Source organism: Microtus pennsylvanicus, chromosome 2 (assembly GCF_037038515.1).
Source record: "Microtus pennsylvanicus isolate mMicPen1 chromosome 2, mMicPen1.hap1, whole genome shotgun sequence".
In the NCBI taxonomy this organism is placed as follows: Eukaryota; Metazoa; Chordata; class Mammalia; order Rodentia; family Cricetidae; genus Microtus; species Microtus pennsylvanicus.
In genome coordinates, this window is record NC_134580.1 from 135,804,176 (window position 1) to 135,822,800 (window position 18,625).

General features: G+C 36.2%; 1 protein-coding gene across 1 annotated transcript in view; it reads left to right on the top strand.

Annotated features, from left to right (window-relative positions):
• Positions 1-18,625, top strand: part of Top1 (DNA topoisomerase I) — an 86,634-nt gene that overhangs the window by 38,701 nt on the left and 29,308 nt on the right. The window contains exons 5-8 of the mRNA XM_075962900.1: positions 1,314-1,369; positions 6,988-7,083; positions 9,286-9,361; positions 13,146-13,252. Coding sequence (XP_075819015.1) covers positions 1,314-1,369; positions 6,988-7,083; positions 9,286-9,361; positions 13,146-13,252 — 335 coding nt within the window. The remainder of the gene's footprint in view (positions 1-1,313; positions 1,370-6,987; positions 7,084-9,285; positions 9,362-13,145; positions 13,253-18,625) is intronic.

An 18,625-nucleotide genomic window follows, 5' to 3' on the forward strand; every position in this document is an offset into this window, starting at 1 on the left:
CATGTTGGGCTACAAAGTGAGTTCAAGGTGATTTCCAGCCTGAAATGTATACCCTGACTCAAAATAAAGGTTGAAGATTCTTAAATGAAAAAACACAGACATGGTGGAATATAGAATGTGGAACAAGACCTCCTTGTTACCTCCTGACTTGTTGTCCCCCACATCTTTCCCTGAGATAGCCAATGTGTTGATTGTTTTGTTCCTTTCCAAAGAGACTGATGGAGCTGAGAGGCATCCATTTGTGTTTATATGTCAAGATTTTTGAAAGATTTATTTTTTCTGACTCATGCAAAAAATAAAATTGAAGGAGATGGGGGAAATAGATAATACTCTGCTTAAACCAAAGAGGGCAGGAGATAGACTAGTCTGTTCTCTCTTGATTTTGGTGTTTGTTCTTTTTTTTTTTTTTAAGATTTATTTATTTATTATGTATACAACATTCTGCCTTCACGTATGCCCGCACGCCAGAGGAAGGCACCAGATCTCATGACAGATGGTTGTGAGCCACCATGTGGTTGCTGGGAATTGAACTCAGGACCTCTGGAAGAGCAGCCAGTGCTCTTAACCTCTGAGCCATCTCTCCAGCCCCTTGGTGTTTGTTCTTTTCTCTGCACTGCCAGCAGCAGATTTTGAGTAGCGAATATATTTATTGGGGAGGTGAAATTACTATTATTTTAAGATTAAAAAGTTGCTATTTTAGTAAGACCTTTCTCGGTCCATTTTACCTAGCATTGTCAAAAACCAAATTTGGGAAAAATCAAGGTCTTTAGTTGACTCACCTTAGTTTTGCTAACAAGAAGAGACAGTCCAGGATCCAGACACTCTAAAATAGCCTGGCATGGTCTTGGCCTTCCTGAACAGTCAGTCAACCACTGTGATTATCGCCCAAGACATGTACAATATTGTTCCTATCAACATTCTGCCTTAGAGATGGGTAGGGACTCATGATGCCTCATTATTCCTTCAAGACTTACCATCCATTAAAGGTTATTAGAGGAAAGAGGCATTTTCTCCAGTAGCCTGGTTACTGGTAATGTGCCTGTACTCCTGTAAGCAACCTTAGTGAGACATCCAAAAGGAAAGAAGACAAGACATGGTAATGGAAACAACTGGATTGGGGAGATGAGCCGTGCATAGATCATATACTTGTATAAATGTCATAATGAAACCTGTTTTACATATAATTAATATATTCTAATAAAAAATTTAACACTACTTCCAGTTGATGGTAGTATTCTTGAATAAGAAATTTGTTTTCATATTTAATATTTTCCAAAGCATGTACTCAATTGTTGTGGTTTTTTACCTTGCAGATTAGAGCAGCCGGGGATGCAAAAATAAAGAAGGAGAAGGAAAATGGCTTCTCTAGGTAAGATCTTATGCTATGGTAGCTTATTTTTTTCTGGGTGACTCCACCTGGTGGTGTCTATATTTTTCCAACACATAATTGACCTACCCAACTTGATGGTTCAAAATAAAGTCAGTAGTAAGAGAACTTGACCTAGGCCAGCTTGGGATTTTACAGTTCTAGTTAGTGAGACTGAACAGCACTAATACAGAAAGTTTAGAAATAGAGAAGACTGACAGAATAAGATTTTTAAAACTTGAGGTATATGCATGCCACAAAATTTGCCGTTTTAGAGTGTATCTAGCTTATAGGGCTTTACTGTATCCAAGTGTAACCTCACCATTCCCCAGTATTTCAACAGAAACTTCTTGCTAGTAATTATGGAATTTCTTAGTCACTATGAATTACTCCTTAATACTGTAAGGCTTATATAGAACCTTATTGGACTTAATTTTAAGAATAAGTATATATTTTGGTAGATGTATATAAATGTATACTAACTACCTGTAGCCCGTTTTTACTGTTTGTACTCTTTCTGTTCTTTTTCCTCATTTTCAGTACCCACAAGCAGGCTCCACAAAGTTCTTTCTAGATTCAGAAGACCACTTAAAATCACATTATGTATTCTCATGCCTTCCATAGAACAACAGAATGGATTTATTAGGGATTGTTTGATGTATTTATCTTACTCACTGAGTCAAAGAGTTGAGAAGTTTGCTTCCTTGAGTCTTTGAACTTTCAGTTTTATTTGATAAAGATAGATTTTGAGACTGTGTCATGTGTGTATCCAGGTATTTCGGAGAAAGAGAAGCAGGGGTCCTCTCCAGGGATGTTTCATAACTGGTTTAAGAATGCAGAAAAGGTCAAGGAAGTAACAAGCTACTCTTGGTATTCTCTTAGATAAATTGATTGAGATTTGTGATATCCAGTTTCTGTCCAGAGACCATGCAAGACTTCTGTTAAACTAAGATCTCAATAGATTCTTTGGACTCAAATTTATTGTCTTGAGTTCATTGACAGATTGTGGGGTGTTAGAAGGGTCAGGAACATGTTCTCCTAGGCACTGTCCTCCGATTTACTTTGCTGCAGCCACTTGCAACCCAGTGAGCCTTGTGGAGAATCTAGATGCTTCACTAAAACTTTTCTTTCTGGTAAATTGTTTTAGAACTTCTTGAAGTGTAGCAAACCCTCACCTGCTTTAAAAGTCATCAGTAGGATTTCTATAGTGGCCTTACCAATTTACATCCTCACTAGCGTTTGTTTGTTTGTTTGTTTTGTCTTGTTTTGTTTTTTCTTTTTGTTAGCTGTTCTGACTGGGGTGCTTTTGAATGTTATTTCCCTAATGCCTAAGGACGTTACTTTTTCAAGTATTTATTGCTGGTTGTATTTTGATACTATGTTCACTTGCTCATTTAAGATGGATGTTTTTTAGCGCTCTTTGTAGATTATTGTCAGATATACAATTGGGACCTTAGTTGTGTTTTTGTTTAGTTTTGGGGTTTGTTTTTTTTTTTTTGGTGAGACAGGATTTCTCTCTGTAGAACAGCCTATCCTCCAACCCAGAGATTCACCTGTTTCTGCCTCCGAGTGCTAGGATTAAAGTACTTTTCTCTTGATGTTTTGTTTGTGTACAGGTGCTTTCTAATTGTGTGCAATTCCATTTGTCAGTTCTTGGCAATTACTTCATAAGCTATAAGGGGTTCTTTCCAGAAAGTTGTTGCTTATTTCTATATTTTGAAAGTGTTTCCCTCAGACAGTTTAGAATTTCAGATACTACATTAAGGCCCTTGATGTGTTTTTAGTTAATTTTTGTGCAGGATAATAGGTAAGTGTCTAGTTTTCTCAGCACCGTTTGCTGAAGAGACTGCCTTTTCTCAATGTTTTTGATACCCTTGATGAAAAATTAGGTGGCTGTAGCTTTGTGGATTTGTTCTGGATCTTTTTATTCTGTGGGTTTACCTGCTTATTTTATGCTATTTTTGTTACCATGGTCTTTAATAGAGTTTGCGATTAGACTATGCCTCTAGTGTTCTTTCTGCTTAGGACTGCTTTGTTTGTATTATCTTTTATACTAACATAAATTTTATGGGTTTTTTTTCCTAATTCTGTGAATATCGTCATTGGAATTTAATGGGGATCACATTGACTCTGTAGATAACTTTTTATAATATAGTTAGGTTCACAGTACTAATTTTACCAATGTGCAATCATGGAGAGTCTTTGCATTTTTTAATGTTGTTTTCACTCTATTTAGAGTCTTAATGCTCGTTGTACAGGTTTTTCTTTCACTGCCTTTGTTAGATTTATTTCTACTAGAGTATTTGCTTTTCTTTGCTGGCCTGGAACTTGCAATTACAAGTTAGCATAGAATTCACAGAGGTCTTCTTCCTCTTCCGTTTCCTCTTGAGTAGTAATGGGATTAAAGATGGGCATCACCATATATCTATTGTGTGGTTGTTTGTGTGCACAAGCACATGATACATTTACATGACATACCCACGGTACCCATGTGGAGTCAAAGCTTAGCTTCTAAGAATCAGTTCTCTTTCCACCATGTGGGTTCCAGGTGATAATGAACTCATTATCAGGATAAATAGCAAAGCACCTTCATCCACTGATACATCTTGACGACCTTAGTTGTGTTTTTGTTTAGTTTTGGGGTTTGTTTTTTTTTTTTTTTTTTTTTGGTGAGACAGGGTTTCTCTCTGTAGAACAGCCTATCCTCCAACCCAGAGATTCACCTGTTTCTGCCTCCGAGTGCTAGGATTAAAGTACTTGTGCTACCATTACGTGGCTTGTTTGTTTTAAAGCTATTATTAGAATAGAGACCCACCTCCTCCAGTTTACATCTTGGCAAGTTTCATTATTGGTATATAAAAAAACTACTGATTTTTGTGTGTTATTTTTGACAGTGTTTATCAGATCAAAGAGTTTCCTGGTGGAGTATTAATGATCTTTTAATAATGCTTTGATTTCTTTTTTTCATTTTTGTATCCCTTTTGTTTCTTTCTCTTGCCTTACTCTTGGTTCTGATTATAGGGGAAATGTTTTCAGTTTTTCTCCATTTAATATAGTACAGACTTTAAGTTTGTCATTATATATATCTTCATATATATATCCTTTTTATGTTGAGGTATGTACTTTATATTCCTATTTTCTTTAGAGCTTTTATCAGGAAGTGCTGTTGAACTTTATCAAATGCCTTTTATGCATCATTGATCATGTGATTTCTGTCCCTCCAAAGTCTGAATATATGCTGTAACTGCATTTCTTGACTTGTAGGTGTTGAACTATTCTTCCATTAGTCGTGTATCATCTTAAGTGTTTTCTTAAATTTGGCTTGCAAATATTTGAGAATTTTTCATCTATATTTGTCTGAGAAATTGATTTATAATTTTATTTTCTTACTTGGTTTTGATATCTTAGTAATGGTGTTTGCTTTTTCTTTTTTGATCAGCTTGAAGAGTATTGGTGGTACATCTTTAAAGAGCTGGTAGATTTTGGCAGTGAATTTATCTAATCGTGGGCAGTTTAGTGGGAGACTCTTGCTATAGTTTCTTTCTTGTTATATATAGATCTGTTTAACTTGTTTATAGCTTCTTCATTTAATTTTGGTAAGAAACATGTCTAGGAATTTAATGTTATACTTTGTGTGAAGCAGGATTCAAGACAGGTTCTCACTAGTATCCCTGACTACTGTAGACCAGGCTGGCCTCTAACTCAGAGATTCACCTTCCTCTGACTCCTGAGTGCTGGGATTAAAGGCATGTGCTACCATGCTGAGCCTTTTTTTTTTAATTAGTTTTTAAGATTTCTTTATTACATGCATATGATGCTCTATCTGCATGCACACACCTACAGGCCAGAAGAGGGCATCAGATTCCATTATAGATGGTTGCAAGCCACTATGTGGTTGTTGGGAACTGAACTCATGACCCCTTACAAGGGCTGCCAGTTCTCTTAACAACTGAGCCATATCACCAGCCCAATGCTCAGCTTTTATCTGTTGTTTTATTAGGATTTACTTTAATTTTATTTGTATGGGCATTTTGTCTGCCTACTTGACTGCTGCTCACAGAGTTGAAGGTATCAGATCCTCTGGACCTGGAGTTAATATTCTGCCGGCCATGTTTGGAATTGAATCTGGGTACTCTGGAAGAATAGCCAGTGATTTTAACTGATCAACCATTTCTCCAATCATAATTAAAGATTGTGGGTGTGTGTGCGTGTGTGCATGCTATGTGTGTTTGTGCCAGTGGAGGCCAGAAGAGGGTGGTGTTTCCCTATAATTCAATTGGGGCATTTGTGAGTCATCTGATAAAATTGCTATGAATCAAACTACAATCCCTTGAAAGAACAGCATGTGCTCCTAACCACTGAGTGCTCCCTCCAGACCTTGTAGTTATCTACTTTTTTCCAACTTATTTTATTTACTTAATAATTTTATTCATTCCAGCCTCCAAATTATGTTCTTTCGTTATCGTGGCTCTTGTCTTTTACCATTTAACACACAGGCAATTTCTGATCTGCTATCCTAAAATCTGTGTCCTCTTTATTTTCAAAGGGCAGAGTTTTAGCAAAAGATTCTAGGCATGTTTTGTGTGAAGTAACAAACCTAACCAGCAAGTTGGAACAGTGGAAAATTTGACTTAATGAGAATAACTTTACTTTATTCTGGTACTTATTTAGTTCCTAGCTTTTTGTTGTAATTTTGTATAACTGGTCATTTTTCTGTGCTACTTACAAAATATGTATGCCATTGCCACAGCATGATTTTAGCATACCATGCTTAGGCAGGTAGGTTTTATTTCTTTTCTTGTAGAGGCTTTATTTAATTTTGGGTTGTTAAAACAGTTAGGGTCATTTGTGGGACATGGATCACATACATAGTTGATCCTTCATGTAAGTTAAGAAAACAATTTAAATTTATTCCTCTGATTTGAGACCTACTGACAAAGGCAGCTAAACTGTAGTGAGAAAAGAAAATGTTTATTTGGAGTAAAGTCCTTTATCTGTTTATCTATAATATGAAGACAGTATTATTACCTAAGTAAGGTTTTTATAAGCTTATAATGGAATACAAAAGTGATTGTTGAAAATACATGTGTACTTTATCCTTTCCTTGGTAAGATGAAGTGTGCCTATAGTCTTGATTAGGGTTACTATTGCTTTGATAAGACACCATGACCAAATGCAACTTGAAGAAGAAATGATATATTTGAATTATGCCTGCTCATCACTGAAGGAAGTCAGGACAAGAACTTAAGCTGGGCAGGAACCTGGAGGCAGGAGCTGATGCAGAGGCCATGGAGGGGTGCTGCTTACTGGCTTGCTCGATACGACTTCCTCAACCTGCTTTCTTAAAGAGCCTAATACTGCCAGCCCAGTGTAAAGCCACCCACGATGGGCTGGGCTGTCCCACATTAATCAGTAATTAATTAAGAAAATGCCCTACAGCTGGATATTACAGAAGCATTTTCTCAATTGAGGTTTCTCCCTTTCAGATGAGACTTTAGTTTGGGTCACTTTGACATAAAACTAGCCAGGCACCTACTTTGTGTTATTTAACATAATGTAGACGTTCTAGTAACTAGAATCAGTAACTAGCTGTTTTGTTTTGTTTTTTTCTCTCTCTTCAGTCCACCACGAATTAAAGATGAACCCGAAGATGATAGCTATTTTGCTCCTCCGAAAGAGGATATAAAGCCACTGAAGAGACCTCGAGACGAGGATGAGTATGTATTTCTTCCTGTTTGACTAAAGAGAAATATTTAATAAAATTTCAGTTTCAAAAGGATGCAGTAGTAAAAAAAATGGAATCAATCTTCTTTATCAATAGATGAATGGATAATGAAAATGTCGTATGTGTATGGATAATAAGAGTATATACTACTCATCTCTAAAGAAAAATGAAGTAAAATTCATGCAGGAATATAGATGGATTTAATATGTATAATATTAAGCATGGTTACATAATTTTAGAAAGAAGAAAAACCACTCTCTCATGAGATGTGTGTGTGTATGTGTATAAACACAAATGTATAAGTGAATACTGTATACCACGAAGAAAGAGAATAGGAAAGCCTCATGAAAAAGGACTAAATGTAGGTGATGGAAATTAGTTATAAAAGTGTATAAAGCTAATTGTTTTTCTAGTTCTGATTTGTCAAGGATTTTTGTTGTTGTTGTTATTGTTGTTGTTTGGTGCTGGATAAGTGCATAAAATATATTCAGTACTGAAATGTAAAATTGAATGTGAAACTCGAGTTTCTATTCTGAATGCCTATTCTAAGTATAGATATTCATTGAGGTTTGGGTCTGGTTAATTTTGGTGTGTGGTATTTCTTTTACGTATGTGTATGCATGCACATGTATATGTGTGTATAAATATTTTAAAACGTTAAAAATGAATTAGAAGAGGAGAGATACTTAAAATATCTTTAAATAAAACATGTGTATATCTAATGAATAAAAACTACATTAATTGGCATTTTGTGTAATAGACTCAAATTTTTGAGAATTGGGTTTGCTAAGCAAATAATTTATGGGAGTTATGTGTAACATGTGTTTTTTCATATTAAAATGATAGGCATATGTAGTATAGAAATTTCGAGTAATACAAAATTAATGAAGGATATTTAAATTATTTAGTCACTTAGAATTATCATTAATTTTACACTACAGGTAAATTAAGAAAATTGGGTTAGGGATGTAGCTCAATTGATGGAGTGCCTGCCTACCACACGGAAAGCAATAGGTTGATTCCAGCACCACATTAAACTGGATGTGGTAGTGCATGCCTATAATATCAGCATTTGGGAAGTAGAGACAAGAGGATTAGAAACTCATTTTTGAATACATAGTGATTTGAGGCCAGCTTAGGCTACCTGAGACTCGGCCCCAATTTTTCTTTTTTTCTTTTCTAGGATCTATGCCATTTGATACATAGGGAACCTTCAGTACAGAGATAACAAAATTGTTCTTGTTATTTATTTAAGGCTCTTACCTAGATTCACCCAGTGACAATACATTTTATTTATTAGTTTGAGTCCATGTAGCTTATTACATATACTCTGTGAATGCCTGGGACTGTAGCACAGTTGGTGTTTACCTTGTGAGCTTGAGGATCTAAATTTGATTCAGAGCCACATATAAATTCCAGGTGTTGTGGCACATGCTTATAATCCTAGGACCAGGAAGGCAGAGACAGGAGAATTCCTGGGACTCCCTGACTAGTTAGTCTAGCTTAATTAGTGAACCCTAGACCCCTACAAAACCTTGTCTCAAAGGAGATGGAGAATGTTCCTCAGAGGACAGCTGAGGGTGTCCATTCGCCTCCATATGAATATGAACACTCAGATGCATAGAATAATTGAAAATCAAATATATTGACTACAACAATGACTTAATGGTTGTGAGTGCTTTGTTTTCTGGAGGATCAAAGTTTAGTTCTCAGCTCCCACATCAGGCAGCTCTTTATAGGGTTATATCTATTGCTTTCTAGTCTGTTTCTTTCTTTTAGTTACACACACACAGACACAGACAGACACACACACAAAATGTGTATACATATTTGTTTATTTTGTCGATGAGTTGAACATTTGTGTATCACATGCATTCCTGGTACTCACAGCCTAAAGAATAAGGTATTAGATCCTCTGAAACTGGAATTACAGACATTGTAAGCTGTCCCATGTGGGTGCTGGGAACTAAGCCTTGGTCCTCTGCAAGAGCATCCATTGGTCTTAGCAGATGAGCATCTCTCCAGTCCTGTCTGATCTTCACTTGTTCCGTCCAGTTAGTATAGAATGCCCAGTCAAGAATAATAGCAATCACATCTGCCATGGACACTTCAAGAGTTGGGAGAGTCTAATCCTGTAGGTGAGAACTCTTTAGTCATAGTTGCATTAACTGCATATTCGTGTTCCCCTTTCTAGTGCTGATTATAAACCTAAGAAAATTAAGACAGAAGATATCAAGAAGGAGAAGAAAAGAAAATTAGAAGAAGAAGAGGTTAGTAAAGGTTTTTGAGGCTTAAGTTTTAATAAAACAACCTTAAAAACATAATTCTCTTTTATTTTGTGTGTGTTTATGCATATCATGGTGCACATGTAGAAATCAAGGGACAGCTTTGAGAAGTTGGTTCTCCTGGAAATCAAACTCAGGTTATCGGGTTTGATATCAAGTGTCTTTTACTTCTGAGCCATCTCATTGTTCCTAAAACAACTCTTGAAGCCAAATGAATTTTGGGGATTTACTTTTTGGTTTGTTGTAGTAGTAACAGTGGAGAAAAGTTGTACAGGCAAGTTGTGGCTGTGGCACTGAGTGTGCCAACATCTTGAAGTGATTCCAGAGTATCTTTAGGTTATCCTTAGCTACCGTTGAGTCTACTCTGTCTATTCGTGGCTTGTGTTGTTAACTGATAATTGAATTTATACCATCTGCAGGTTTGCAGAAAAATGTTCTAGATGATTGACTATAACACCATCCTTACTGATGGATGCGTGAACTTAGGTTTAGAGAGGTTGATCGTTTGTTAGAGGTTGTACACCACTGAATTGTACAACCAGGATTTGTTCTCATTCATTGTGAGTCTAGAGCCAACACACTAGCTGTCATGTTATCTTGCCTCGTGTGAGTGTGATGGTCCTTACACTTCACAAGAAGAAAGAAGAAAGGTCTTCAGTGAAATGTTTAAAATATTCATGGGTATAGTGAGCCAAAGAGATAATCAGGTTTTGCAGTTAGAAGGTTGTAGTTTTTCAGATCTGAAGTATCTGTTTAGCAGAAGTTCTAGTTAATGAGAACCAGTGTATGGAATTGATAGTGAAGTGTTTGAGTAGCTGTTACTGTGGCCAGCCACTCTACTCTCATTTAGATAATCAGTATAGACTGGTTAAAGAAGTGTAAAAGTCAAGTTCTTCTTGCAGTCTATTGCTTTGCTTTTTGTAAAATGGCTCTTTTATTAAACAGTTTGGGAAAGAAAACTTTTGACTTTATTTTTATGTTTTGGTTAGTACTCCCCTCCCTGTGGGAAAATACAGACTGAAAGACTGAATTTTGATTCACAGTCCTCTTATGGCAGAGACCCCAGATGTCAGAATTAATCATTTAAACCTCATTGGCATTCAGTTTTTATTTTTAATTTGTTTCTGGCATTGTTCTGTGATATCTCTTGATTATTGATTATCCCAGTTTGAAGCCCGAAAACTTACAGTGTGCTGGGCAGTGGTGGCACATATCTTTAATTCCAGCACTTGGAAGGCAGAGGCAGGCAGATCTCTGAGTTTGAGGCCAGCCTGGTCTACATAGGGAGTTCCAGGACAGCCAGGGCCAATCAGAGAATCCCATTCTCAAAAACCAAGAAGAGAAAACCTACAGTGTAGGCAGTAGTTTCCCAATGGGATCATCATATACATGCCTGTTTAAAAGCTGTTAAGCTATCTTAACTGAACAGCATTTCCCTGTCCTGTGTTGTGTTTCAGCCTAAGTAGTGAATATCATCTGAATTAATGTAGTTCTCCAACACCTTCTCCCAGAAGAAAGTACAGGTGTATTTTTTCCATTTAAATTTATTTTTAAATGATAACATAAAATGAGGAACATTTTACCTATTAGTGTGGTGATATTTTTAAAAAAATATTTATTAAAGCCGGGCGGTGGTGGCGCACGCCTTTACTCCCAGCACTGCGGAGGCAGAGGCAGGCGGATCTCTGTGAGTTCGAGACCAGCCTGGTCTACAAGAGCTAGTTCCAGGACAGGCTCCAAAACCACAGAGAAACCCTGTCTCGAATAACCAAAAAAATAAAAATAAAAAATATTTATTAATCTGTTGCTGTGGCATACGGTCAAGTTTATTTTGGCATTATGCTTGAGGAAATATTTTCTATTAGGCGATAAGAGTGAAATGTTGTTTGGTCATGCTACATTCACAGCCAGGAAGCAATTGATTAATCCTGTGTCTTCAGTGCTTGGGATGCTGCTGCCCACAGTTAATAAATAGGTCTTCTCCCCTCAGTTAACATTCTGGAAATTTTCTCACAGATATGACATGGTATCTTCTTAGATCCTAGATCTTAGCCAACTTAGCAGTAAAGACTAACAAGTTTACCCTTTGGTTTGTTAACAGAAGCACAGAACTTCTCCCATTTCATCTGTGTTTTCATGGGCTTATGACTATCTCATTTTGCAAAATACATTGACTTTTAACTTCATAGTCCTATTTTTCTCAACACTTAAAGTCCAGTCTCTTCTGAGTTTCAATCTCCTAATTCTGAGTTTCTATGAAATCAAATATAAATTATGTACTTTCAGTATACAGGGCAGAATAAACATTACCATTTCAAGATGGGAATGGTACAGAGCAAGGGAAGATCAAAGCAAGGCAAGATTTTTTTCTATGAATATTTATGTTCACCATATGCATGTGCTCATAGAAAACAGTAGGGGGCATCAGATTCCTTAGAATTGGAAATGGTTGTTAGCCACCATTTAGGTCATGGGAACCAAACCCAGTCCTTGGCAAGAACAGCCAGTGCTTTTACCATCTTGAGTTATCACTCTATCTCCCCCCCCCTTTTTGTTCCTTTTTCTTTTTCTTTTAAATTTTTAGGTTTATTGAGAGTTTGCCTACATGTATGCTTGTGTACCACCTGTATGTCGAGTACCTGCAAAGGTTAGAAAAGGGCATTATATACCTGGAACTGGAGTTTCAGATGATTGTGAACTATTATGTGTGCTGTGAACCAAATCCAGTATCCTCTGCCAGTGTTCTTAAATGCTGAGCTACCTCTCCAGCCCCTATTTTTTTTTGTTTGTGCTTTTGAGACAGGGTCTCACTTCTGGCTGTTCTGGAACTTCCTTTGTAGATCAGGTTGACCTCAAACTCAAAAAGATCCCTGTGCCTCTTGTGTCCTGAATACTGAGATTAAAATTGTATGCTATAGTCCCAGCCTATTGTGTATTTTTAAGATGGAGTCTTACTCCAAGACCCAGACTGGTCTTGAATTCCTGATAGTCTTCCTACCTCAGCCTCTTGACTACAGGGATTTTTAGACATGAGCTACCATTCCCCACTGATGGGATATTTTGATACTGTCCTTCTATTTCTATACACTTGTATTCCTTATACCTACTTACATTTGGTTTTTTTGTCTTCAAAAATCATCTGCTTGAAGACCTAAGTTTATCCCTTCTTTGATTGATATCATTTTATGGAGTTATAAAATGTTCTCTAGCCATTTCCGTTAGTCGTTCTGTGTTTGTTTGTTTTGATTTTTGTTGTTTGTTTGGTTTTAAGATAAACTTATGGTCCCATTATGCTCAGCAACAGCTACATAACCTTAATAAAATAGCAAACCGATTTCAGAACTACCTCGATTATGATTGGGAGAGAACAAACCAAATGGTCAGAGGGATTAGGGGAAATACTGACTGAATTGTAAGTTATCAACTGACTTCATTGTAAGTTATCAATAAATTTTTATCTGTGGCGATGGTGGATTAGACATAAGGTCTTTTAGTTCCAGTATTTTTTTTTTCCTGAAACAGGTTTTTCTCTGTATCTCTGATTGTCCTAGAATTCACTCTGTAGACCAAGCCAGTTTAAGACACAAATCCATCTACCTCTGCCTCTCAAGTAAGTGCTGGGTTCAAAGGTGTACGTGCACCAACACCACCAGCTGGTTCCAGCAGTTTTTGTTTATAGTTTTTCTTTTGGTTAGCTCACCCAAACAGCCCCAAACAGCCTCCTGGCGTGTAATTAGTCCTGACTTAAGTGCTTTCTCTTTCTTTGTAGGATGGCAAATTGAAAAAACCCAAGAATAAAGATAAAGATAAAAAAGTTGCTGAGTCAGATAACAAGAAAAAGAAGCCGAAAAAGGAAGAGGAGCAGAAATGGAAATGGTAACATTTCAGCACTAGGTTAAGCTGTCAGCTCTCACTTTGATTGTGCAGCATAATTAAGCAAGGGTTGAATTATTAAGGTTAATTTCTTGACAGTTAAGAGGGAAATACTTAATCTCTATAAGAATAGCTAAAATAAGTTTTGGGGTATTAATGAAGTAATTTCCTAGCTTTAAACCTAGTGGATCTCAAAACTACTTTCTTCTCATTGAATAGGTTTTAGAAGTAGCCTATGTATAGAAAGGTATTCAGCACAGCAGGAAGGCACAAATGCATTCATTTATTCCTTACAAATTATCGCTATTAGTGATGTAATATTTCAGTGCATATGTACCCTCTATAATGTTAAATTAGGCTAAGCCTGCTTATCTATCTTTATGCTGAGAATTATCATCATACTTTCTTCTGTCCTTATTGCTATTAGAAATGTGTTTACTATGATAAATCATATTTGGAATGCTGCCTCTTAGGAAACCTCCACAAGAATATCTTGATGGATGTTTGTGTAACTGTAGAAAAGTGAAGATCATTTGGAGCAAAATACAACCAGAACCATAATGAAATTATTAATTTAAAACATCAGAAATGAAAATGTTCATGCTAGGGTAATATAGATCAGTTGATAAATTAATTGATTGCGGCACAAGCATGAGAACCTGAGTTTAGATCCCCAAAACCTTTGTAAAAAGCTGAGCATGGAAGGACACATCTGTAACCCCAGTACCGAGGATGCAAAGATGGGCAAATTCTTGGTGTTTGTGGGCCTGTTTAAAAAATAAGGTCACAGTAATGAGGAAGATATTTGATTGACATTTACCTCTTGTATACACAAGTACCCGCAGCCCCACGGATGTACACACATGTGATCACATCTCCCCACATGCATACCTGCAACAGCTTTTAAAAAATAGATTTAAAAAAAATGGATACATAGATTAATTATTAAATAGATTTTAAAAAATGATGTATGTGGGTTGAGTATGTGTCAGAGAGTATGTGTGATCGTTAGAGGGCAACTTTTGGAATTGGTATTCTCTTTTCCTCTTTGTGTAGCTGCTGGGGATCAAACTCAAATTGCTAGGCTTATGTAAAAAAAACACCTTTACTTTCTGAACCATCGTATTGTCCCATAAATTTTTTAACTGAAATTTTTAGGCTGGTGAGAATGCTCATTGGTTAAAGGCGCTTGCTTGTAGCCACATCTAATCAGCTGAGTTTGATTCCTGGAACTCATATGGTAGAAGGAGAGATCTAGTTCCTTTTGGTTTGTTAATGTGGTGGATTATATTGATAGATTTTTGTATGTTGAACCATTTCTACAGCTCTGTGATGAAGTCTACTTGGTCATGGTGGATGATCTTTTTGATGTGTTCTTGGATTCACATTGCCAGTATTTTCTTGAGTACATTTCCACCTGTGTCCATAAGGGAAATTGATCTGTAATTCTCTTTCTATGTTGATCTTTGTGTGGTTTGGCTATCAGGGTGACTGTGACCTCATAACTTGAATTGTGCAGTGTTCCTTCTGTTTCTATTTTGTAGAATAGTTTGAGGAGTATTGGTATTACTTCTTCTTTGAAAATCTGCTAGAATTCTGCACTAAAACCATCTGGCCCCGAGCTTTTTGTTTTGTTTTTTGTTTTCAAATTGGGAGACTTATAATGACTGCTTCTATTTTCTTAGGTCTATTTAAATTGTTTATCTGATCTTGATTTAATTTTGTCAAGTGGTATCAATCAAAATTGTCCATTTCTTTTACATTTTCCAGTTTTGTGGAGTACAGTTTTTCAGTTTTTCATGACCTAATGATTCTCTGGATTTTCTTTGAGTCTGTTATTTTTACATCTCTCTTTTCATTTCTGATTTTGTTTATTTGGATATTCTCTCTTTCCCTTTTAGTTAGTTTGGATATGGGTTTATTTTGTTGAAATTTCTCAAAGAACCAACACTTTGTTTCATTGATTCTTCGTATTATAGAGAATTCTTTGTATTAACTTTGTATTATAGAGTTTCTGTTTTATTGATTTCAGTCCTCAGTTATTTCCTGTTGTCTGCTCCTCTTAGGTGTGTCTGCTTCTTTTCTGTTCTAGAGCTTTCAGGTGTGCTGCTAAGTCGCTTTTATGAGATCTCTCCAAATTCTTCATGAAGGTACTTAGTGCTATGAACTTTTCTCTCTTAGCACCTCTTTCATTGTGTCCTATAAGTTTGGGTATGTTGTGTGTTCATTTTCATTGAAGTCTAGGAAGTCTTTAGCTTTATTTCTTCCTTATCCCAGTGATAACTCAGTAGAGTGTTACTCAGTTTCCACGAGTTTGCAGGCTTTCTGTTGTTGAAATCCAGTTTCAATTCATGGGGATCTGATAAGGAGATTATTTGAATTTTTTTTGTATCTGTTGAGACTTGCTTTATGGCCTAGTATATATGGTCAGTTTTGGTGCTGAGAAGATGGTTGTGTGTGTATGTGTGTGTTTGGATGAAATGTTCTATATAGATAACTGTTAGGTCCATTTGAGTGATAACATCTGTTAATTCCATTGTTTGTTTTGTTTCTGTCTGGACAAATCTGTCCATTGGTGAGAGTGGGGTGTTAAAAATCTCCCATTATTAATTGCATGGGGTTCTATGTGTGATTTAAGCTTTAGCAGTGTTTCTTTTACAAATGTGGTTGCCCTTACATTTGTGACATAGATGTTCAAAATTGAGACATCTTGCTGGATGTTTCCTTTGAATATGAAATGACTTTGATTAATTTTGGTTAGAAGTCTTTTTTTTTTTTAAAGATGTTAGGATGATAGCTGCACCAGTTTGCTTCTTAGGTCTATTTGATTGGAAAATCTTTCCCCAATCCTTTATTCTTAGGTAATACCTGTATTTAAGTTGAGGTGTGTAGAATGATGGATCCAGTTTTTGTATCCATTAATTAGCCTGTGTCTTTTTTATTGGCAAATTGAGTTCATTGATATTGAGGAATATTAATGACCAATATTATTCCTGTTATTTTGTTGGTAATGGGGAGGAGAGAGAGAGTTTCCCTTCTTTGAGTTTTGCTGGTATAAGATTATCTACTGCCTTTGTTTTTGTAGGTGTAGTTAACTTTTATTTTCTACTTTTGAGAATTTTGAAATAGCTGTATATTGTTATGTTTATTTACTTAACTATTATACCAGTAATGTTTAATTTATATTTTTGTTGAAAATTTTCAAGTGATCCAGTCAGGAAAAAAAATGCTTCTTTCCCCATTCTTATTTTTAATCTGTGGAATAACCTTTACTCACAGTTTGACTTGTAGCTTCCAGACTCAATTATATTTACTCTCTGACTTTGATTCTTTAGAAAAGTAATGTCCCTATCACCTCTGAGGAATAGGCAATAACAGTGCCCAAGTGGTAGAGAACAGTAGAGCAGAAATGTGTTCCCATACTCAATGATGGCGTGTTGATGTGATCTTAGGAATTAAAAGGGGAGTATATAAAAGGAAGATGACAGAGTTTGGGAACTCTAGCCTTTCTAGGGACCTGAATTAGAAAACAAAAGGTGTATATGTCTTTTTTTGTTGCTGTTTGTTTTTTTTCAGACTTCTATTTCATTTTTTTATTTATTGATCTTTCCTAGAGTTTGTTCTTAGAATAGTGATACACTTTGATGTCCCAACTCCTTTTTGCTTTTGAGACAGAGTATATATCACAGGCTGCTTCTGCCTCCCAGTGCTGGGATTAAAAGTGTGTGCCATTTATGGCTTTTGGTAAAACTTTAAAATAAGTGATTATGTAAATTAGTTATTAGGAATCATGAGGATGGTTAAGTGAGTAATCACCAGTCTGTTGGATTTCTCTGGTGGGTACTCAGGAAATGTAGACTGCATTTCCTTGTTATTAGGAACTCCCTGTGGCCTCATTGTTTCTTTTGTGGGTTCCAAAATAGATATAATCTTACCCTGTGTGTATATAATTAGGGGCCGTTTGTAGGCTTTACTGTTCCAGTTTTACTTTTAGGAATTGAAGTTTTTATCAAGTGTTGCCATACATTAATTCTTTTTTTATTTTACAAAAAGGGTATTTATTGGTTCACATAACTGCAAAGTCCAGAGGATATACCACTAGCTTCAGGCACAGTTGGATCCAGGGGGCATAACTGTCATAGGAACTCAAGTCTTTCGCTCTTTTGGCTCTGTTCCTCTGCACTGGCTTCATTTTCTGTATGGCTCATTCAACATAGTAGGCCCTGTTGGTTTGAGTTTTTCTCCCACAAAACTTAAGCATCTAAGTAAAGAGAACTTCTCCACAACTGAGTAAACCACCTAGGACAAACTTGTATCATGCATCCATTCCTGAACCAATCACTAGAGTCAAGAAGGACATGCTGATTGATGAGGTTGGAATATCATGTCCAGCACAAGATTCAACAAGTGTCTAAACCACATGGACTACTGAAAACTGGAAGAGATGGTTCCAAAAAATATCAGGAAGTTGTTAAAGTAAGATAGAATCGGCAATAAAAAACAACATCCAGGGATAAGGCCAGGTACAGAGCTTAATATTTGCCCATAAAGTTTGTTTACAGTAGTTGGTGTTTCTTCCTTGGCAATCAAATTATAAAAATCACCAGGAGCAATGTCTGTCCTGTCCTTAGGAAACCTACAAATCTCTTGAATGAATGATAATTTCCATTAACATCATACTCGAGGGCTCACCATAGAGTTTCCATTCAAGTCAGATTTATCATTGGTGATGTGAAGCAGGAAAATCATCCTCCTACTTGGCAAACAGATCTGTGAAACTATTTGAGTTAGCTGCAAATTAAGCTCAGTGGTGAAGTTTTGTTGTCGCTTTATGTCTCCAGGTGAACTTATAATTTCTTAGTCCTGGTCAATCATATTCATCTCTTAGTTATCACAGAGTAAAAAACAATGCACTCTGCTTTCAACCTGATATACTTCTGTTAGATCAAACAGATGATTCAGGTGTTAATAATAAGCAGGGTTATTTTCTACTTAAAGTTGTTGGTCAAGGAGTATGCATCATGGTCCTCCCTGTTGTGAATATTAAATTCTGGTAGGGTATGGTGCAGGTTCCTTCTATTCAAAATTTGTTGATGAAACTGGACAAAAGCCTGAAACTGGTGCTATTATTCTCAAGGCCAGTTAGTCTAATTGCAGTAGCATGTCAAAACAGGCAGGTTAAGGGCTGAAGACAGGTAAACAGACAGAATAATTTCATCAGGGCCAGTCATACCAATAGTTAAACTATAATCTGGAAGAACAGGCAGATTAATAATGAAACTCTGTAAATTAGTTTTTGTCCTGGGTACTCTAGAGTTAATCCATAGGGTTTACTCCAGACAAAATATTTTTTATCTTAAAGGGCCAGTTGGGTAT